Here is a 23,373-nt window from a genome sequence, read left to right as displayed (position 1 = left end):
GGCATCACGGACTCGCTGGACGTGTGTTTGAGTGAACTCCGGGAGATGGTGATGGACAGGGAGGCCTGGCGTGCTGCGATTCATGGGGTCGCAGAGAGTTGGACATGACTGAGCGACTGAACTGAACTGAACTGAAGTGGTAATTTTCATTATGAGAGGTTCATAATTTAATAATCACATTATTATCTATTTTATCTCTAATAAATGAAAAAACAGACAAAATGAAGACTGTTCCTTTTGACCTTTTCCTCCTACAGTGATGTGTCTGTAACTCCATCTGCATCTGCGATTTCAACATCAAGGTTAAAAGGGTTGTACTTTTGAGAGTATAAATAGAAAAATACTCAGAGAGGAAAAAGAAACAAGCATACATGTAAAGTACATCTACATTCAGCTTCTGGGCTAGCATCAAGAGAAGTGAGGATAGACTCACAGACTTAGAGAATGAACTTTGGTTCCAGGCGGAAGGGACAGTTAGGGAGTTTGGGATGGGCTTCCCTAGGGGCTCAGACCATGGAGGATCTGCCTGCAATGTGGGAGACCTGGGTTCAACCCTAGATCTGGAAGATCCCCTGGAGGAGGGAATGGCTACCCACTCCAGGATTTTTGCCTGGAGAATCCCACGAACAGAGGAGCCTGACAGGTCCAGGGGTTGCAAAGAGTCGGACAAGACTGAGTGACTTTCACTTGGGATGGACATGCACACACTGCTATATTTAAAATAGATAACCAACAAGAACCTACTGTATAGCACATGGAACTCTGCTCAATGTTATATGGCAGCCTGGATGGGAGAGGGGCTTGGGGGAGAATGGATACACGTATATGTATGGCTGAGTTCCTTTGCTGTCCACCGGAAACTATTACAATATTGTTAATTGACCATACCCCCAGCACAAAATAAAAAGTTCAGAAGAAGAAGTGAGGATGGATGAAAAGAGGTGTAAGACTAAGCATTAACTCTTCTCCTTTGCTAGGAAATTTTCTGCATAAGCATCGTGTTTGTGTTTTAATCCAATACCTGGCTTTAATCCCACAGCAAGATGTAAAGCCCCACACAGTGTCTGCCAGCTGACAGAGGATCCATAAATGAATGTTCCAACTTTCTTTCACTCATTCTTTCTGACCGGTTGCTTCTCTTGGCATTGTCTCTTTCAGCTCAGGCTAAAGCAAGCTGGGAGGATGAACAGGACTAGTACCAGGAGGGATAAGTGAAATGGAATGGTCTAAAGAGGGAGTGAAAGACACGGAAGGAGCTTGGCTGGATCCAAGCCAGCATGCTCAGTGGGAGGGGAACACCGGTAATAGCAAATTCTGTTTTTAAGCTTATGGACCCTGCTCTCACTTCAGATGATATTTTATGATCAAGGAATGTCCCTCAACCTATCTCTCCAGCCATCATTCATGACATCCCAGGTGATACCGTGGCACTGTAATTTTAATTTTTTTTTCAAAAACATTTATATATCCTTCTAGGGTGGACAAAGCATACTGCCAAGAAGATTATCCAAGTGACAGTATTTAGCAGAGAGCAAGTCGTTAATAAATATTTGTGAATACATTTAATAATTAATAAGATGATGGATTCTTCCCTGCTTTTTCTCCTATCTGTGCTCTGACTAAAACCCTACATACTGAGAAATTTGAAAGCTCTAGCAAATGTAAATATGACACACAGACAGGACCACTACTTACCACTCGATGGCAGGCAGAGGAGACCCAAAGAAGGCACAGTCCAGTAAGGCAGGTCTGTTTGCGATGACCTGATAGAGTGTGTTTGCAGATGTAAGGATTCGTGGTGGCTCAGCTAAAAATGTTGTGAAAAGGTAAAGTAAATATTAAGATAAAATAAACATTTAGGCCCACTGTGTATTTCTGCATCTTTTTAAGGTCATTAGAGTTCATAGTAAGGCACAGCCAATGTATCTCTCCCCTTAGGTTCTCAGGCAGGTATGACCCTACTGGTCACTCAAGGTGGAAAAACACGTTTTCTCCCTCTGCCTCACGTTTGCATCTTACTCAAGCATAGCTTGTGATAACTGATTTCTTTATATCTCCTACTACACTGTGAGTTCCTTGCAGGCAAAGAATGGGACTTTTTACTGTCTTCTCTCCATAAATCAGCACAGTATCTGGCACAGAATAATGGCTAAATACATTTTTTGTTGAATGGCCCATCAGAACACACAAGTTGGCAGAAAAAGCAGAATGCTTTTTTCTGGTTGTCAAAACACAACCAGAATCGGAACCGCTTCCTGTATGTCCATCAACATCGTGATGGCTCAGCTCTTCATGTGATTTTACTGACCTTCGTTTCAAGCATGAAGGAAAAAATACCACATATTGGTTGGCTTCCTGACCTTAATTCTATTTGAAAGGGAGCCTACTCCACTTAAAGAGTTGAAATATAATTCCTTGGTATCATGAAAAACATTCTCATCTAAATTTTACTTCTAACAAATCTGGTATTTTGGTCATTTTTGTTTCATAAGGGAAATATAATGTTCACAAAAACCAATCACTTCAGAACATTTATGTCATAGTTTTCTAAACATATTATTATGAATTGATAAATAAATGTACATCTGTGACTTAGATCAATGCTAAACATTATGATTAACAACTGATTTTCAAAAATCAGAATCATGAAATTTTCATTTGCCTTATCAGTTTCTAAGAATGGTACAATAGTCACATTCAGTTATTAAGAGCAAACCAATGCTCTTTTCCTTTTGAGAGGTTTAACACAATGTAACCATCAGATTGTATCTTATCTATCTTCCTATATTCTTTCCAGTTCCAAGTTCTATGCCACTGCATGCTACTGCTGCTGCTGCTAGGTCGCTTCAGTCGTGTCCAACTCTGTGTGACCCCATAGACGGCAGCCCACCAGGCTCCCCTGTCCCTGGGATTCTCCAGGCAAGAACACTGGAGTGGGCTGCCATTTCCTTCTCCAATGCATGAAAGTGAAAAGTGAAAGTGAAGTTGCTCAGTGGTATCCGACTGGTAGCGACCCCATGAACTATAGCCTGCCAGGCTCCTTCATCCACGGGATTTTCCAGGCAACAGTACTGGAGTGGGTTACCATTGCCTTCTCCGTGCCACTGCATAGCAGATGCTTAATGTATTTCTGCTGAATGAATGAAAAACAACAATGGTCATTAATTGAATTTGCCATGTCTTCAATAAAGGGAGCGCTTACCCAGCACATTCACAAATGCATTTGCCAGTAAATATCCATATTCGTTAGAGGCATTGCACTGATACACTGCACTTGATCTTTCTTGAACTTTGGAAAAAATAATGGTGTCGCCATCTATTTTTCTGCTGGGGTCATCAGGGGCAACTGTTTGGATATAAAAACAAAAAGTATACATTCATTCCTATTTACTTAAAAGATGTACAACTTGAGGTCTAATTTAGAGTAAGCAGAAGACTGATCTAGGTATATATGCAGTGAGAAGGAAAACCAACAACCAGGCAGCAACCATTAATTTCCTTCCTCAGAATTTAGTTATCACTTATCAGCATGGGTATCCTCTTGATATCCATTCAGTTTTAAATGGATTGATTCTTTTCAATATTATTTTGACAGAGGTAGGGGGAAAAAACCACAAGTAAGGTGTAAATTGCAATACAAATTCAGGAAAACATTACCTTGTCCACAAAAAATTACTGTAATTTATGAGAAGGAAAGTTAATTATCAAGTGTTAATCACTCAGTTGTATCCAACTCTTTATGACCCCATGGACTATAGCCCACTAGGCTCTTCTGTCCATGGAATTCTCCAGGCAAGAATACTGGACTGGGTTGCCATTTCTTCCTCCAGAAGATCTTCCCAACCCAGGAATCAAACTTGGGTCTCCTGCAGTGCAGGCAGATTCTTGACTGTCTGAGCCACCAGGAGGAGATAGCAAAAAGCAGTCCAAAAATATAAAACCCTCTACATCATTTGAACGTGTATATTTTAAAAGCCTCTTATTGAAACAGATATGTAAATAAGTATAGGGTTAATTATCAAATGTGAAAATATGTATTTTCCTGCTTTGGCAATTCGGGAAGCTAAAGTAGAAATAAACTCTGTGAAATTTCTCTTAAAGGTAGCAGTTTCAGCTAAATCTCTCAAGTATCTAAAAAAATGTTAAGACCACAGTTGATCCTATCTAAAGCAGAATGGAACAAGTTGGTAATATATGAGAATTCAGTCCAACGCATGACCTACAATTTGGAAATGCCATGCTATTGTACATACATTTATTTTTGTGAACACTAAATCTTAGGGTGTAATCTTACATGGCTTTAAAAGTGCACTAAAAGGGTATTAGGTATCTGTCTCAGCATGCTGATCAAAACCAACTCTAAATAACAGCACCCATATATGCACTATCCCAGATAAACCATAATGGAAAAGAATAAGAAAAAAAAGTCTATGTATGTATAACTGAATCACTTTGCTGTAAAGCAGAAATTAACGTGGCATGGTAAATCAACTATACTTCAATAAAATAAATTAAAACAATAAATAATAGCACCCTTCCTCTTAAACTGCTCTTGGAACCTGAACCACTTACTGGCCTGTACTTACATTCTAAACACCATTTCTCCTCTTTGATGACAGGAAAAGGATGGGCACCTAAGACATATTTATTACTGCCTTTAGATTCCTTTATCACTTTAAAAAGTTTCATCTGTGGGTTATTAATGAAAATAAATAACAAAAGACATCACACTAGTGTTATTCATCCTTGTTTAACCACACATATTCAAAGTATCATGCCCACTCATTCTCATTCTGCATTAGTTTCTACTGAGGCTGAGCAAGTTCTAAACTTAGTGGCTTAAAACTACATACATTTACTATCACATCATTCTGTATGTAGTTGCATGTCTGACATTCCAATCTCAATTGATAGCTAACTTAGAAAATCATCTCAGCATAGCACATGGAACACTGCTCGACGTTATGTGGCAGCCTAGATGCAAGGTGTGTTTGAGGGAGAACGAACACATGTGTATGTATGACTGGTTCCCTCTGCAGTTCACCTGAAACTGTCACAACATTGTTTGCTAACTGGCTATACCCCAATAAAGTAAGTAAGTGTTAGTCGCTTAGTCGTGCCCGACTCTTTGTGACCCCATGGACGGCAGCCCACCAGGCTCCTCTGCCCATGAGATTCTCCAGGCAAGGATACTGGAGTGGGTTGCCGTTTCCTTCTCCAGGGGATCTTCCCAACCCAGGGGTTGAACTTGGGTCTCCTGCACTGCAGGCAGATTCTTTATTGACTGAGCTACAAGGGAAGCCCTATACCCCAATACAAAATAAAAATTAAAAAAATAAAAGCAAAAGAAAAACAAACAAACAAACAAAAAGGAACAGAGACTACTCTCTTAGACAGTCCAGTTACTTCAACTAGTGATGGAGTGAGCCACGGTACTTTGAGTTGGCGGACTTCCCTGGGTCCAGTGGTTAAGACTCCCTGCTTCCATTGCCTGGGGCATGGGTTCGATCCCTGGTTGGGGAACTAAGCTTCTGAATGCTGTGTTGTGGCCGAAAAAAAAAAAAAAAAAAAAAGAGAAACAATTCGAGTTGGCACCTTAGCTCACATCCACTGTTTATGATTGTAATGATTTCAAAATGGCCTTAAGGAGCATGTTCTTCCAACCAGAAGAAAAATACAAGTTTAAATTCCTTGGACAGAGTATAGATTTCCTCGGCAGAGGAATGACATGGCCTAGGAAGTGGATGAGACCTGTGGCCGGCTGTCAGGTACCCTGAGAATGCGGCATCCCTCAGGGAGGCCTGTGTTCCCTGTCCTGCATCCCAAGTCTAGGGTCATCTCGGCCTTGCCGACTCACACATGCTCAGCAATGTCCTTCCACTGCCTCGGCACAGCGTGTTGGGACAGAGCAGCATCTCCGGAGTCTCCTCTGTCAGTTCTTCTCAGTGTTTTTCTGTGTGCATTCTGACTGCACTTCTGTGGACCTGCCAGGCAGTGGAGGGCTGGGAGTCCCTCCCAGGTCCTTGAATATACCGAGCTCTTAAAAGCTACACCACTGTGTGTTTAATGGGGACAGAGTTCCAGTTTTTCATGGTGAGAAAGTTCTGGAGATCTACTTCACAATAGTGTGAAAGTACTGTAACACTACTGAACTGTACTCTTAAAAATGATTAAGACGGTAAATTTTCTATTATGTGTGTGTGTGTTTTAACTGAAGTATAGTTGATTTACAATGTTGCGCCAGTCTTGATATACAGCAAGTGACTCAGTTTCACACATATACACATTCTTTTTGAAATAATTTTTTCTATACTGCTTTATCCCAGGAAATTGGATAGAGTTCCCTGTGTTAGACAGTAGGACCTCTTATGTGTTTTTTCAACCAGAGTAAAAAGTTACCTCACTATGAACATGGAAGACAGCTCAACTCACAAAGCCACTAGGACCATCTTCCCCTGGTGGGGGTTCATCAGGCACAATACACACCATTTAGAACAGCTTTTATGTAGCCCACAGCTTGTTTTTTTTTTTCCTGCTATCAACCCTTTCCAATTTGTTTTTTTTTTTTTTCTCTTTAACCTGAGAGGCCTCTGAGTATATCTGCCTTATTTCTGCTAAATGGAGCAGCCTCCAAATATCTATTTTTGGAGATGTATTTAGGAATCAAATAAGCCCTCTAGGTAAGAGTAATAAGAGTAAATAAGCACATATTTCTCCATGGGGGTTTGGTCTACCAGCCAAATGCTGGTTTGGTTTTCCTTGAGTACTTAACTAAAGAAACACCAACAAACCCGGGACAGTCACAGTGACATACGGGAGCTCAGCAGGTACTGGACAAAGAACAAAACCACTGGTGCAGAGTGATTTGAAGCCTTTGAATTCTGTGTCCTGGCTACTGAGTGGGAGTAACTCTCCAGTATCTAAACCCAAATTGCCCAAACAAATAATAATTAATTCCAGGAATACCAACTTTGATTGCTATAAATGCACACTGGGTAAAGAAACTAAGAGCACAGACATCCCCACCGTACAAAGCCCCAGAGGTGAGGTTCAGAACTGGGGTGACAGTCTTCCAATAATTCTTTTATTCTACTCTTTCTGACATGGCTGGCCAAAACCATGAATGTTTCCAACATTTAGAAAATAAGAAAAACAATAAGTGCCAGTATACAAGTAAAAACTACTATCAAATTTTAAAATATTTTTGTATCTAATGCATAGTTTTATTTTAAAAAGAGCTTCATGACACAGACTAAGGAGAAAGAAGTATATGTATCTCGAAGGTGAGAAACTAGAGACTTAGTGGCTTGTTTAATGTAAAATTACTGCTCAGGTTTCCTGAGTTAGTCTCCTCTATAAACATCTCCTGAAACCTGAACATCTGTGCATAATGTAGAGCAAATCTCTGAATGAAGAGATGAATTTTCTTCTTCATCTAGGTATTATATCCCCTGTGAAGGGATGGCCACTGTGCTCTTTTGAAAAAAGATGACTTGGTGGAATCTTGGGGAGTCCTAGACCACATCTCCTTTCCTCTGCCTGCTTATTACGTATCACTGTCTTTCAATCCCTCCCTTCCTATCAGCAAAATATGTAACCGTGGCAGGAGGAGGCCTTCTGCCTACTCTCATCTCTTCATTCCATCCCCTTCTCATCTTTTAGAGAAAAGGGGACTTTTAACATAATAATAGTATGATCTTACAGACGCTCCACTTGGAAGAATCCGAGAGATCTACCTCAGTTCACACGGGGGATGATTAAAGATCTACAAGTGCTGGGCTCTCCCACTGTCTCCCAGGACAAGGTCAGGAATCTTGGTGCCCACAGCCTTGACCTTGGACATTTTCTTTCTGGTCCTGGGTTCTATTTTCACACTTTCCCAGACACTGTGGGTCACACAATAAAAAATTAGTAGTTCTTTTTTGGCATCAGCACCTCTGCAGCTGTGTTCTTGACTTCTGCAGGTGGTTTCAAACATATTTTATGCAAATTCCACATTTAATACTTTTTTTTTCTTTTTTTTTGCTTCAAGGAAAGTTTAAAGTAACTTGGCCAGTCCTAGGGGGATAGAGCTTTGAAAGACATTGAGATTAGGGCCCTGACTCTTTCTGAATGAATTCTTCCAGTTTTGTAAAACAGTAGGTGCCAGGTCTTCAATGCACAGTCACAAACCAGCAGCACTATATTTTGCTAACAAATCCCAAGTCTGACCCTTTCCTGTTCTGACCCACCTTCTCCTTTTACTGGCAGCCAGAACCTACAGAGGTGGGGGCGGGGTGGGGGCGGGGAGAGAGTGACAATGTCCTTAGGTGACTGTCTACACATCAGGAGTGGGGAGGTATCTGGTACTGTGTCCTCTGATAATGTTCTGTTGCATGGCGCCTGGTGGGGAGGTCAGGCACCTGGCGGGATGCTGCACTGGGATGCTGCAGAAGCACAGTTGTTCCTGCCCCTGTCGTTCAGCAACTGGTCCAGCCAAGGTTTCTGCAACCTCCTAGGGAGAAGGTGTCAGCAAGCCAGCCTGTGCTCCCAGCTAACCTTTGAGGTCTACTCTGGCTCCCCCTTTAACCCTTACCATGCCGATTCTGTGTTGTATATTGTAGCAGATCTTGCTCTCTCCTGCCTTCCTGTCTCTCTGCCATCCTGCTTTCTTGCCCTATCACTGCCGAATGTATCAGTGGGTTGCAAACTCAGCAAACTACAGATGACAAGCCGCAGTCTCTTGTTTCCAGAATGGTCCCCAAACCTCAGTTCTATTTAGAGGCCTCTGAATTAACAGGTAAACTATCAAGCAGGGCGGACAGGGGAGAGGCAGGAGGCTCCTCAAACTTCTACAGATTTTTGGACAGTTTCTTCTTCATTTACTCCCTATCTTGGATCAGGGAGGTCAGTGCAAGGAGGGGGCATATAGAGTTTACTTTAACTAGCTGTTTAAGACTCAGTGTCTCAAATGAACTTATTTACAGAAAGACTCACAGACATAGGGAACAGACTTATAGGTGGGGAGCGCTGGGGGAATGGATTGGTAATTTGGGATTAGCAGATGTAAACTATTACATTTAGATTAGATAAACAATAAGGTCCAACTGTTGAGCACAGGAAACTGCATTTAATATTCTGGGATAAATCGTTAACAGAAGAGAAAATGAAAAAGAATGTATATACCTGTATAACTGAATCACTCTGTTGTACAGCAGAAATTCACACATTACAAATCAACTATACATGAATACAATTAAAATTTTTTAAAAAATTGAACATTGAAAAATTTTAAAAATTATTTAAAAATTTAAAAAACAGACTTAGGGTCTAGCCAAGAAGTCATTCACCAGAAGCTGTATGGACCAGTGGCTGAGAGTGGGGGTGGGGAACTGTACTGGCCCTGCCGTGCCCTCCTGCAGAGAGCTGAGTCCCCACCAGGTGCCTTGAACCCATCAGCTTTCAATTCTGAGATTACAAACAGTAATCCATGCATTTTTAGCTTGGCCTCCAGATGTGAAGGAAGACACCTCCCAGGGACACTTCTCATCAGTTCAGTTCAATTCAGTCACTTAGTCATGTCCGACTCTTTGCAGCCCCATGGACTGCAGCATGCCAGGCCTCCCTATCCATCACCAACTCCTGGAACTTACTCAAACTCATGTCCATCAAGTCAGTGATGCCATCCAACCATCTCATCCTCTGTCATCCCCTTCTCCTCCCACCCTCAATCTTTCCCAGCATCAGGGTCTTTTCCAATGAGTCAGCTCTTCGCTTCAGGTGACCAAAGTATTGGAGTTTCAGCTTCAGCGTCAGTCCTTCCAATGAATATTCAGGACTGATTTCCTTTAGGATGGACTGGTTGGATCTCCTTGCAGTCCAAGGGACCCTCAAGAGTCTTCTCCAAAACCACAGTTCAAGAGTATCAATTCTTTGGTGCTCAGCTTTCTTTATACACTTCTCATCACCTCAATATAAACAGGCGGCATCTGCTCCCGGCACTGGGTCCCGGGCTTTGCTGCCAGGCTGCATGGCATTTTCTCTTCCTACTTGTCCACTGGAGTGCCCACTCTGAGGCACACCAGAGGCAGAGGGGCCCTTGATCTGCAGGCATCATCAACTCTGATCCCAGCTCTCTTCCTACTTGTCCACCAGAGTGCCCACTCTGAGGCACACCAGAGGCAGAGGGGCCCTTGATCTGCAGGCATCATCAACTCTGATCCCAGCTCTCTTCCTACTTGTCCACCAGAGTGCCCACTCTGAGGCACACCAGAGGCAGAGGGGCCCTTGATCTGCAGGCATCATCAACTCTGATCCCAGCTCTGCTAAGTCTCTTAAGACATACTTCGGGGATGGAAGAAATCAACTGGTTTTGAACCTGATTTGAGAGGTTTTGTTCTAACTCTTTCTGCTCTGGACCCAATCAGAAGACAGGTTCCACTTGTCTCCAGGGACCTACACTCAATCCCCCAAATGCCAGCCTTTCATAGTTGATCCTTCCCCCAAATATTTCATTTAAAGGGGAATGTCTATGAGTGCAACTTCAAAGCTCATTTTAAAAATTGAAGTCTAGTTGACTTACGGTATGATATTAATTTCAGGTGCACAACACAGTGATTCAATATTTTATAATAGATTATACTCCAAATAAAGTTACAAAATACTGGCTATATTCCCTGTGCTGGACATTACACCCTTCAGTCTTACTTATGTTATACCCAAATAGTGTAAAACTCTCAATACAGCTGGAGTTACAGGTTCCCTGAGAGGCACCACCTGTGCCTCGTTTGGAAGGATCACAAGCTGAGAGAACCAAAAGGAAAGATCAGCTTCCTTATTTTATCTCCCCTCATCCCTGTGTCACTGACCCACCTACATCTCAATTTCCCCCTGCTTCTGATTGCATTCTGACTGCTGAGCTTGAGGATTTATCTTTTCAACATTCCTTGGCTCCCCACTGAGTTTCCCCACTGAGAAATGATGGATGTCCCCCTCCCACTTGTCAGTTTCACTGAGGCCAGATATCAGGGGTATGTTTAACCTTCCGTAAATTGGCACAGAATCTCTGAGCTAGAAACTTGGTACCGAAAGTGCTGAGCATGCTCTATCCCTCATTGCCATTCTGAATACATTCCTACCAGAAAACTTACTTTTTAGTGCAGGGCTTCCTTCCACTTCTCAGTTCCCACTCATATGTTCCCGAGAGTGGCAACAGCTTCCCAATGCACAACCACAAAATATTCTGCAGTTTTTCCTGATTCTGATCCTAGTGAAAATTCGGAGTAGAAATATCCAAACCCATTTTGCTGGACTCTTTAGTATCTGTGCTCTCCCAGGAACATATTTCCTTTTACAATAAACAGAGGCTGTCTGATTCTGAGCATCTGATAAAGATTGTGTTGTGTGACAAACTACTAATAAACACTCACAGAAGCGGGTCTCTCACTCTACCTAGGCCTGGAGCAGTAAGACCTTGATGGTGAGAATTATCAGGAACTTGGGCTGTTTAAAATCTGCCAGTATTTTTCAGATTCATCTTAGGGTGAAGACTATTTAATGAAAGTCAGTTTAACGGATCTTTTGGGTATGGGAGAGTAGAACCAATTTTTGATTCTGGCTTGGAGGCAATGAAGAGCTTTCCTGATAGCTTAGTTGGTAAAGAATCTGCCTGCAATGTATGAGACCCTAGTTGGACCCAGGAAGATCTGCTGGAGAAGGGATAGGCTACCCACTCTGGTATTCTTGGGCTTCCCTTGTGGCTCAGCTGGTAAAAAATTCACCTGCAAAGCAGGAGACCTGGGTTTGATTCATGGGTTGGGAAGATCCCCTGGAGAAGGGAAAGGCTACCCACTCCGGTATTCTGGCCTAGAGAATTCCATGGACTGCATAATGTATGTGTGGACTGTATAGTCCATGGGGTCACAAAGAGTTGGATACGACTGAGCGATTTTCACTTTGGAAGGAATGAGGAGTCAAGTTGCTCTATATTGTATCTTAATTCTGAAGGTTGTCTTTACTGAATGTCTTTATAGATTATAATGCTACTGATGGGGAGGGTGAACACAATGTGGGGTTTTGAACAGAAACCAATTTTTCTCTCTCTCTCTCTCTCTCTCTCTCTAAGAAGGGGAAAATGTCCAAAGATTCTCCTGTCAATAGCAGCTGGTGGAAGGTGGACTCAAGAAAATGGAGAGGCAGTGGGCTCTCTGGGGATGGCCATGCTTAGGAAACCAAGAGGAGGGGGATGCAATATCCATTTTACTTTTTTTTTTTCCTTTGCTATAATGCCCTTCTAAGAGACTCAAGCGTCTAATCAAGTTTTGTAAAACTGGTCTTTGCTATGATTTAGAAGATTGAGGGACAGCTTGTGGCTACACTCTGGGGGACTGTTCTAGGCAGCCTGGAGAAGCTGGTTGAGAGCTGGAGTGGTCCAGGGAAGGTGGCGGAAGAGGTGATACTTGGCAGTTAAGATCATGCAAACATTGGTCAAGAATGATCTCAGTAATGCTTGGGGAGGGAAGACGGATCAAAGACAGAACATCCAGCATATGACTGAGGTCAGAAGATATGTTCTTCTTTGGGCATTAAATGGAACAGTGACCTCTGAAGACTGAAGAATTTGGGAACATCTGAACTCTATTAGGAATGGGCCTAGTAATTTAAACCTCTTTAAATTAAGACAGCCGCATTTCTTATTGCCATATCCACTGTCTCTATTCCTAGCCTCCCTAACACCTCCTCCAACTCCTGTGATGTTTCCACACATCACTTGACATTTTGAACAAAGAAGATAAGGTGAACTTTCCAGTGGGTGTTTATTTCTCACCCTGTCACTGTTCCTATGACTCACACAAAACACAAGAACAACTGCAAAGTTCCAGTCAGTGCATACTGTTCTGTTAATAGCATAAACAATTCGGCCAGAATAAATTATACCCAAAGATAACAAAATTAAAGCCTGCAGGTGATCTGGTGCTTCTGTGTAACTTACATATGACTTCCTTCCTAAAGTCAAGCTATTTTATCATTTGTCTCCTGTGGAGAAGTCACTATGCTCCAAAAACACACTGCGACTGGAGCCGATCAAGGAAACTTACTTTCTATCGGGACTCCATTTGATAACCAGCTAATTCTGGGTTTTGGGTTGCCATTTGCTCTGCAGATGAGGGTTCCATCCTCTTCAGGGGACAGCACAAGATTCTGAGGTGCTATGATCCAGTATGGAGCCGCTTTATGAGGAAAGCAGAAAAACACCACAAAATTTAATCAAGTAAATTATTCCAGGAAATTTAGTACACTGAACCATCTTAATGATAAAAATAAGTATGTTGCAAACTGTTTGTTAATTTCTTTTTTTTTTTAGAATGAACAGACTTCTAAGTGCTACTTCAAAGAACACTTCAGATTTTCAAAAGAATGTTTAAAGAGACTCACTGACATCTATGTATCATTTCAAGAGCCTTTTGATTCAAATATCATCATCTTGTTCTACACTGTATGGATCAGATATCAAAGAGGTAACAGATTTCTCTAAAGTTGTACAGCAATTTAGAGGTACAGATAGGGATACTAAAGAGGAATTTAAATTCTAAGCCCTGTAGAATACATACAGTTATAAAATTAGTAAGCAATTTTTAAAGCTTTGCAGTTTCTGAAGTGCTGCCAAGTGAGTATAGAGTGTTCCTGTAAGTCCCTCACCAGCTTTCTCTAATGTTAACATCTTACAAAACCATGGTACAGATACCAGAACAGGAAATTAACATTGCTACAATACCATCAACTCAACTACACACTGTACTAGGCTTTCCCCAGTTTTTCCACTGTCTTATTTCTGTTCCAGCACCCTCTCCTGGACATCACATTGCATTTAATCATCACATCTTCTTACTTAGTTTCTTCTAATCTGAAAGTTTCTTGGTCTTTCTTTGTTTTTCATGAACCTTAGACTTTTAAAGACTTTTAGTAAGTTATTTTGTAGAACATCTTTTTTTTTTTAAATCAAGAGCTTTTCATTTTTTATAACAAGGAACAATATCCTCATTTTATCATTATCAGGACAGAAGTGGAGAAAAGTAATTATATGTGTGTTAGCTGTGTAAACATATATCAATGTTAATTACTTCCCCAACTCTATAAATAAGTTCTTCATCATCTCTTTTTTTTTCATAAAGCATTTTTTCTTTGAACTTCTTCCCAGACTTAGAAAGGAGAACTAGTCAATTGAATTCTTTCAGGGATAAATCAAACTTACTAAATTGATTAATCTTCATATTTTTCCTAAGGCATGTTCTCCATTTCTTATCTATAACCAAAATATTTTGTGAAACGTTCCAACACGCCCTCACTCCTAGAGAATGTTTATACCAGCGACAATTGAATTCTCATACAGATCAACAGGAAGGTTTTAAGTGAAACAAAAGCTTTTCCACCTAAGGTCAAATTTAGTGATTTCTGAGTGAAGAATTCCTGAATTGCTAGATTATAATCACCATCCAACCACCATCATTAGTATCATCATCATTACTTTTTAAAAAAAGATTATATTCCACCTAGTTATTATCAAATACTGGTTACATTGCCTGTGTTGTACAATAGATCCTTGTAGCTTATTTTTTTTTTTTTTTTTTTTTTTTTTTTTTAATTTTAAAATCTTAAATTCTTACATGCGTTCCCAAACATGAACCCCCCTCCCACCTCCCTCCCCACAACATCCTTGTAGCTTATTTTAAAAATCATAGTGTGTACCTCTTAACCTCCTACTTTATTGCCCCTCCCTCCTTCCCTCTCCCCACTGGTAACCACTATGGTACATCTGTTTTTACTAGAGTTTTTCCTGATGATTTTTCACGATTCAGCTGAGGTTTTGAGTGATTGAACCTTCTACCTGCATTACATCTGGGAGCACATGATATTGACATGGCTTATTACTGGTTTATGAACCTCGATCACCTGGTTAGAGTGATGCCTGCCAGCTCTCTCCACTGTACAGTTACTATTTTCCTGCTTTCCACATTCTATTCATTAGAAGCAGGCAACTTCAGCCCTTACTCAAGGGGAGGGTGATTAAGCTCTATATCCTTTAAGGATGAGGAGTGAAGAATCTGTGGACATATATTAAACCTACCTCAGTAATTAATCTGGATGTGGGTGGCTAAGGGCAGAAAAACACTGAGGCTATGCAAACAACCTGTTTCGCTTGAAAGTCTGACCAAGTAATTTCATCATTTTATTTATTTATTTTTGAGAGTCATATTTTATTGCAATGTAAGCCCAGGAGACAGGACTCTCAGATCACTTTGAGGGACTGCTCTGAAGAGGCAAGGGGGCGTCCAGTAATTTTAGCACTCATCCCTGGCTCTTGCCTACAGCGGTTACAACTGTGGAATTCTAATGGTGATTTTCGATTTCCTTCATTCTTTCAACACTTACTAATTGGAATCCTCTGCAAGGAAGATCTGAGGGAGCAAATTTTTAACCTGATTTAGAAGCTCTATAAATGGCAATGAGGAGAGATTCAAGGTACCATGAGTACTGATATAAATTTACATTATTATTACTGAAGAATATAATTAAAGGCATTTAATGAAAGATTCTCATGGAGGCAAGAACCATGTGTTTTAGACAATGATATACCTTTAACTGTGACGGAAATGGTATGATGGATGGTTCCTAATGAATTTTTGGCTATACACTGGTAATTTCCAGAGTCTGCTTCTGTAACCTGAACAATTTGCAGAGTTTTCTTAAAGTTCCTATAAAATGTCCGATTGATGGGGAGTGTTCCATCTTCTTTTATCCAGTAAATAATTGGGGTAGGCCTGATAAGGTAAACAGAAAATAATATCACGAAAAAACATTCATGATAAAGATCATGAGGAACAGATAAATATTTTAAGTAACCACACTCTTTTATTAAGTAATGCTTAAAACCTTACATTTCAGTCTGTAAGTTACCATTTTCACACAAGCTAACTGATGGCACACCATGAACTCTGACTTCAGGGATCTGTTGAGAATGGCAGCGAGACTTACTTGACTGAAGGGACCTAATTATTATATTCAAAGTTCTGATGAAAGAGACACTCTTGGAAAATTTTGCGTGACTGGACTATATCAATCAAAAGAATGACCATGAAATTAACAATACAGAGTTACAATTTTTTAAAAAACTTTTTTTTCTAATGTGGGCCATTTTAAAAGTCTTCATTGAATTTGTGTTCTAATATTTCTTCTCTTTTTATGTTTTGGTCTTTTGGCCATGAGCCACATGGGATCTTAGCTCCCTGACCAGGGACTGAACCCATACCCCCTACACTCTTAGCCACTAGACTGCCAGGGAAGTCCTTTAAGTTACAATTTTTTAATCAGCCAGACTTAAAAAGGTTACAGAAAGAAAGGTTAGAGAAAAACTAACCTAAGGTTAGTTTTTGTGCCCATAAACTTCCATACATATTTCCATACCAAATGGAAGAATCTCCCTGTCTTATAACAGGCTACCTGATGATGTGAATGAGGTGATTAGAGGAATCGTGCTGTTATTTTAATTTCATTATTAGTGATATTTTAAAACATTATATCCATTGATAGAGGTAGGCCCAACTCACACGTTACTTATACCATTTCTCACCTGTGTTTCTTATTAAATCATGAACTATAGAGACAGATGGAAAGCCAGACTTAGGCTTAGAGTTAAAAAGATCTGCTTCAAAATCCCAGCCCTACTCTAAAGTGCTCTTTGATTTTGGATCTCTGGCCTTTGGGGGCCTCAGTTTCCTCCATTGCCTTAATGGAGACAATAATGCTTGTTTTGATCTGGTGACCTGAGAAGGCTTTCATGAGGGTAAAATAAAAATCCATTCAGTATATTTACTAAGCACTAAACTATAGATCCCCTGGAGGCAGGCATGGCAACCCGCCTGGAGAAGCACCATGGATAAAGGAGCCTGGTGGGCCACAGTCCATGAGTTCCCAGAGTCAGACACGACTGAGTGACTAAGCACAGCTCGGCACAAACTTTATAGACCAGGGATCTCCAGGTGGCGCTCCAGTAAAGAATCTGCCTGCCAAAGCAGGAAACCCAAGAGAGAGGGGTTCAGTCTCTGGGTTGGGAAGATCCCCTGGAGAAGGAAATGGCAACTCACTCCAGTATTGTTGCCTAGAATATCCCATGGACAGAAGAGCCTGGTGGGCTGCAGTTTGTGGGGTCACAGAGTTGGACGCAACTGCGCACGCATACACAAACACAGACTATAGGTCAAGCATTAAGTTGTGTGTTGGGAAGTTAAAAAAAAAAAAAAAAAGAATGGTCCAGGCCCCTCAGGAAGAACACAATATTTATCATTAGAAATACTAGTGGGGTTAATGGGTCGTAGAATTGTTTTTGTTTGTTTACTTGAGTAAAAATAACTGAACAGATATACTTGATGAACTGGGTCATGAGTAGTGTTATTTTTTGACATGGCCAGCAGGGGCCTCCATGTGTCTCCAGAGGTATTAATAAAATTTTTCCTGGAGGCCGATTTGGCTTCTAGGAAGGAATGTGATACTCTGAGTCACCAGGTCAAGGACAGCACAGATCACAACACAACACAACACGTTTCTGAGAGTCCAGTCAATGTTCCAGCAAATGTGCCTTATCAATGGTACTTACTCTATGCCAGGCATGAGAGGAAAGTATTCAGAAGCTTGCCTCCAGCATTTCCCTAACATAACAGCTGTTCCTGCACCTGAGCTGAGGCTTCCCTGGGACTCCTCTCAAGGGCACATGGGTTCTGGGGGTGGTATCAGGTTTGAGGTGTGCATAGATGAGACAGGGCTTCCCTGGTGGCTCAGATGGTAAAGAATCTGCCTACAATGTGGGAGACCTGGGTTCAAGCCCTGGGTTGGGAAGATCTCCTAGAGAAGAGCATGGCAACCCACTCCAGTATTCTTGCCTACAGAATTCCCATGGACAGAGCCTGGCTGGCTACAGTCCATGGGGTCACAAAGAGTTGGGCAGGACAGAGTAACTAAGCATACACATAGATGAGACAGCTGCAAAGAAGCTGGTCTGGTGACGAGCGCTAGGAGGTAGAGGATGGGACAGCATGCCAGTGTCAAGGCTAGGCACTGGGAGGCTGAATGAGCTTCCGCTGTTAGGAGAATAAGCCAGAGCTCAATCGCCTAGAAGGATGTGAAAAATTCATGACCAAGAGCTCTACTGCCCTACTAACAGCAGGAGACCCAGAGCTGTGAACCCAAGGCCGAGCTGCTCAGAAGATGCGTCAGCAGGCTCAAATGGAATCAGCCAGATCCAGCCCTGTCACGGCACAATTGCTCTGTATACTTGTAGACAAATCATCAATGACAAACAGCTATTGGTCTTAAGCCTCTACGTTTTGAGATGATGTTAGACAACAGTAGCAAAATAATAAGCTTCATGACAATTACAACGATCATAAGGTGATTACTGACACTTATTTCTAAAGGAACATTTACATTAACAAAATATTTTCATAATACGAAATAACACATGGCCCATTTGGGAAGTAATCATCACATTTTTCTTGATTGCTTAATGGAGTCTCTATCAATGATTCCTGCTATGATACAATATTAATGTCTTTCTGCCAATCTACTATGTTTATATAAGAAATGGACATCAAGACAGACAGTGTTAACTCACAGCCCTTCTGCAATGCACTCAAGGGAAAGGACATTTCCTCTTAATTCCTCTTTGCGACTTGTATTGCCATCTGGAGTTAAAAATGTTGGTGGCCTCTGTCTATGTGATTTAGCTGCAAACAAGAAGATCAATATGCATTCAAAGTAAGATATGGATTTCTAGAAGAACAGTTCACTGTCTAAAAATCTAATCCCTTTTTAAATTGATTTACCATTGATTGTGAAATTTGTTAAACAAATACATACATACTCCTTGCCTTATAAATAGCCATCACTCTCTCAGTTGGCCAGAAATAGAAACTACTTTGGTTGCATAAGAACTAATAATGAGGACTATTTTCCATTGTATAGTTTCCTAATTTGGGTTAGAGTTCTATGTATTTTTGGTGGGTTGGTAAAGTTTCAAAATGTAGACATAGAGAGAAAATTATGTTATCAAATTATCCACCTCTCAAGATGAGTACTCAGGTCAAAGGGAAAATGAGCTATCTATTTTCTGGAAGATGTCAGGTTTTTCTGAAAGATATGACAATGGACAAGATCTTTTGGTTTACCCTAGGGACAAAATTATAGTCAATTCCATTGACTAATCATGAAGATAAATCATGGTGAACACCTAATATATCAAGATACTCAAATTGCGAGGGTATTTGTAAAATACAAATACAAAACTAGAAAGTGACTGGCAGAGGTCTGGCAAATGTGTGCCACAGATTATGGGTGAAGTTAAAGAAATTAAAATTGGTTTCCTCAATGAAAAAATAAAGAGGGCTCAATTCAGAGATCTCAGGGAGGTACATATATATATATATATATGGAGAGAGAGAGAGACTACCTTCATGTTTCATGAAGAAAAATCATATAGAGAACTGGCCTAAATGTGTCCTTATCCTCTGGTTGCATCTCAAAAGAACTTAAAGTAGAAATCCTACCATCTTGAGGTTCTAAGAGCCCCTTTAAGAGTGTGCAACACTTTAATGTGTTATCTACTTGATGCTCATAAAAACTGAAAAGATAATATATAAATTATCCTCACTTCTCAGAAGAAAAAGCTGAACACCAGAAAAGGTATTACTGAACACAAATTAGGGTTTTCCTTAGATTTTAGAGATGGTGGAGGAAATCACACACCTTTGAAAAATCACTTTGAAAGTGATTTCGAGGTCCATATTTTTCAGGAGTATTTTAATATAAAATAAAATAATATGAAATAAGGTAAAAATAAAAGTAAGGCAGGAGTTATGGTATGTTACTCTGGCCATTGATAGTACCTTAGTGCTTTTTACTTCATATCTCAAGGGTAAAAAATTAGTACAGCAGAAATTTGAGCTTATGGATAATTTAAGAGGACCCCATATTCAGAACCCATAATTTTCATTCATAGACTCTATATTTGAGATCCATGTTTCCCTTAAGGAAATAAAATTCTTTCCCTTTTAAAAGAATGATGTTAAATCTATTTTTAAAAGATTATTTCCACTGAAGATAGTGTCTTGATTTTAAACTAAACTAAGGGAAATACTATTTCTAATTATATGACATTGGTAAGGTCTTGTGAAAACAGATGGAAAATACAATGCTTTCCTGTCAAAATCCAGTTAATGTTAGTTGCTAAAGGTTATTAAGACTTTGATGTTAGTATTTTAGCAGGTTAATGTACCTTGCCAATTCTTATTAATCTATGAGAAAAGTTTATGAGCCAGACAAAAAATGAAAAATGTAATTCTAAACATATATGAAAGATTTTTTTTCAAATTTTGTGGGATGATTCTTTACATGAAAACAGTTTTAGTAACTTTTGTTATTATACATACAACATGGAACATGTTTTAATGACATGTTTGAGAGCTCAAAGCTAAATTTATATGAAACATACATTGATTCTAGTGGTATTAAACATGTAACTAGGAATTTTGTAAAGAAATAAGGGTAAACAGCCATGGAGGTGAAGTTAGTGAACTAAATTCTACAATGAAGAAGAAATACCAGTTACAATCAATCACCAAAACTCACCACCATAAAACTCAGTGTCACTCAAATTAGCAGCTATAGTGTCATTCAATTCATCCACTGAAATAAACAGAATATTATGAAGAATGCAAAAAGAAGGGGAGAGAGAATCGTAAAAAAAGAAAATAAAAGTACTGGGCAACAAAACATAAACCACTCTGCTGACCAAGTGCCATCCCAACCTAGTAAAACCAGTGCTTTACATTGTACATGACTGTCTCATTAACTCACTGAGCCACCCCCAGCCAGTAAGATGCAGACATATAACCGGAGCTGCAGGACTCCCAGTTGACGGCACTGTGGAGCGTAAACCACAAGCAAATGCTCAGAACACTAAGAACTGGGTTGGCCAGAAAGTTCATTCAGGTTTTTCTGTAACATCTTACCAATGTTTTGGCCAAACCAATAGATTCAGGAAGTTATCATAGAAACAATAATGGTAATAACAGTAAAAACTATAAAATACAGTAAAGTAGGCAAGCTTCCTATAATACATGCCAACACTTTCATGACTATTCACAGGTACTTCCCTGATCAATGAAACTGTTTACTTCAAAGTTAGTGGTATTTAATAGTTAACACACTTGCACACATTTGTAAACATCATTGCAAGAGAGTTTTTGGAAACTGAACTCTTACCTGAAATCACCTTAACAGAAATTGGTTGCTTCTGCTGGATGGTTTGAGTATGATTAAATCTGGCGTAACAGATGTAGTCTTCCCGGGTGTCCTCTGGGAGCACATTGGAAAAGTAAAGGTCTCCATTCAGACCTTGGGAAACTCTCTCACTCTGTGGAAGTCTTTGAAAGGCTGGAGAATGGCAGGGAGGTATCTAGATCATTCCATCACAAAGTGGCCACTTTCCAAATTAGCAAGATAACTGTATCTACTAATAAACAGTCCTGTGAACTTCACTTGCATGTATTTCCTTCCTCTATAAAGCTCTTTTGAGAAAAAGCAAATGATTCCAAAAGGAAAAGACATATGAATTAAAATTCCAACTATACCTGCCAGACCCTAACTTCTCTAGAGTGGGGGCAGAGGTGAGACAAGTTGCCCAGTGAAGGGTTTTAGAAAACAAGTGTAAACCAAAAAATGTTTTATGGAACGAGTTTGTGTGACTTTTCCTAACATTTAAGTTAATTCCTAAGTACCAGACCACCTGACCTGCCTCTTGAGAAATCTCTATGCAGCTCAGGAAGCAGCAGTTAGAACTGGACATGGAACAACCGACTGGTTCCAAATAGGAAAAGGAGTATGTCAAGGCTGTATCTTGTCACCCTGCTTATTTAACTTATATGCAGAGTATATCATGAGAAACACTGGAGGAAGCACAAGCTGGAATCAAGATTGCTCGGAGAAATATCAATAACCTCAGATATGCAGATGACACCACCCTTATGGCAGAAAGTGAAGAGGAACTAAAGACCTTCTTGATGAAAGTGAAAGAGGAGAGTGAAAAAGTTGGCTTAAAGCTCAACATTCAGAAAACAAAGATCATGGCATCTGGTCCCATCACTTCATGGGAAATAGATGGGGAAAGAGTGGAAACAGTGTCAGACTTTATTTTTCTGGGCTCCAAAGTCACTGCAGATGGTGACTGAAGCCATGAAATTAAAAGATGGTTACTCCTTGGAAGGGAAGTTATGACCAACCTAGACAGCATGTTAAAAAGTAGAGACATTACTTTGCCAACAAAGGTCCGTCTACTCAAGGCTATGGTTTTTCCAGTGGTCATGTATGGATGTGAGAGTTGGACTGTGAAGAAAGCTGAACACTGAAGAATTGATGCTTTTGAACCGTGGTGTTGGAGAAGACTCTTGAGAGTTCCTTGGACTGCAAGGAGATCCAACCAGTCCATTCTAAAGGAGATCAGTCCTGGGTGTTCTTTGGAAGGACTGATGCTAAAGCTGAAACTCCAATACTTTGGCCACCTGATGTGAAGAACTGACTCACTGGAAAAGACCCTGATGCTGGGAAAGACTGAAGGTGGGAGGAGAAGGGGATGACAGAGGATGAGATGGTTGGATGGCATCACTGACTCAATGGACATGAATTTGGGTAAAGTCCGGGAGTTGGTGATGGACAGGGAGACCTGGCGTGCTGCAGTCCATGGGGTCGCAAAGAGTCGGACACAACTGAGTGACTGAACTGAACTGAACGAGTATTAATCACAGATACACACATATTTTGGAAACTGCATTATGGAAGTTTATAAGGATAACTTGAGTTGTGTCCACATACACAGTCAGACACTTAGTATTGTGAGAGCATCTGATGGTGATGACCTAGGCCCTGGACAAAGTGTCAGACGGACCAAGGTCCCTGCCTAGTCTGAGTCCAGGATAGGGATCTAACTGGAGAATCAGGTGGCAAACAGGTCATTAACAGGGTGCAATACTGATTTAATGATGCAGATGTGTCCATCAGAGGACCCCCCCATACCCAGTCTCCCTCACCTCCTCTACTTTTTCTGTTCTGTGTTACCAATTACCTTCTAACATACAGTGTGTTTTACCTGTCGTGTGTATGGCTCATAGCCCATCTCCCTGAACTAGAATTTAAGTTCCAGAAGGGCAGAGACCGTCATCTGCTTGGGCTCCTATTGTAGCCCTGAAAATCCACCTGGTCCTCCATAGAATCTCTGTAATTAAATGAGTAACAAGCAGCACTGTGACTTCCCAGTTTCACATTTAACAACAGACTTCCCCTCGGGTCCAA

At 40.5% G+C, this 23,373-nt stretch overlaps 1 protein-coding gene across 20 annotated transcripts in view; it reads right to left on the bottom strand.

Annotated features, from left to right (window-relative positions):
- The window catches only part of NRCAM (neuronal cell adhesion molecule), a 309,770-nt gene that overhangs the window by 52,172 nt on the left and 234,225 nt on the right, over positions 1-23,373 (bottom strand). For 17 of the 20 annotated variants that reach the window (XM_018047203.1, XM_018047206.1, XM_018047205.1 and 14 more), the window contains 7 exons: positions 21,292-21,462; positions 20,656-20,712; positions 18,644-18,755; positions 15,613-15,797; positions 13,077-13,208; positions 3,203-3,346; positions 1,696-1,807 (listed from right to left, as the gene is read on the bottom strand). In XM_018047203.1, coding sequence (XP_017902692.1) covers positions 1,696-1,807; positions 3,203-3,346; positions 13,077-13,208; positions 15,613-15,797; positions 18,644-18,755; positions 20,656-20,712; positions 21,292-21,462 — 913 coding nt within the window. The remainder of the gene's footprint in view (positions 1-1,695; positions 1,808-3,202; positions 3,347-13,076; positions 13,209-15,612; positions 15,798-18,643; positions 18,756-20,655; positions 20,713-21,291; positions 21,463-23,373) is intronic. The other 3 variants (XM_018047210.1, XM_018047217.1, XM_018047220.1) reach the window with 1 other exon arrangement.

The sequence above is a fragment of the Capra hircus genome, chromosome 4, assembly GCF_001704415.2.
Source record: "Capra hircus breed San Clemente chromosome 4, ASM170441v1, whole genome shotgun sequence".
Classification (NCBI taxonomy): domain Eukaryota; kingdom Metazoa; phylum Chordata; class Mammalia; order Artiodactyla; family Bovidae; genus Capra; species Capra hircus.
This window is presented reverse-complemented; position numbering and strand designations above follow the sequence as displayed.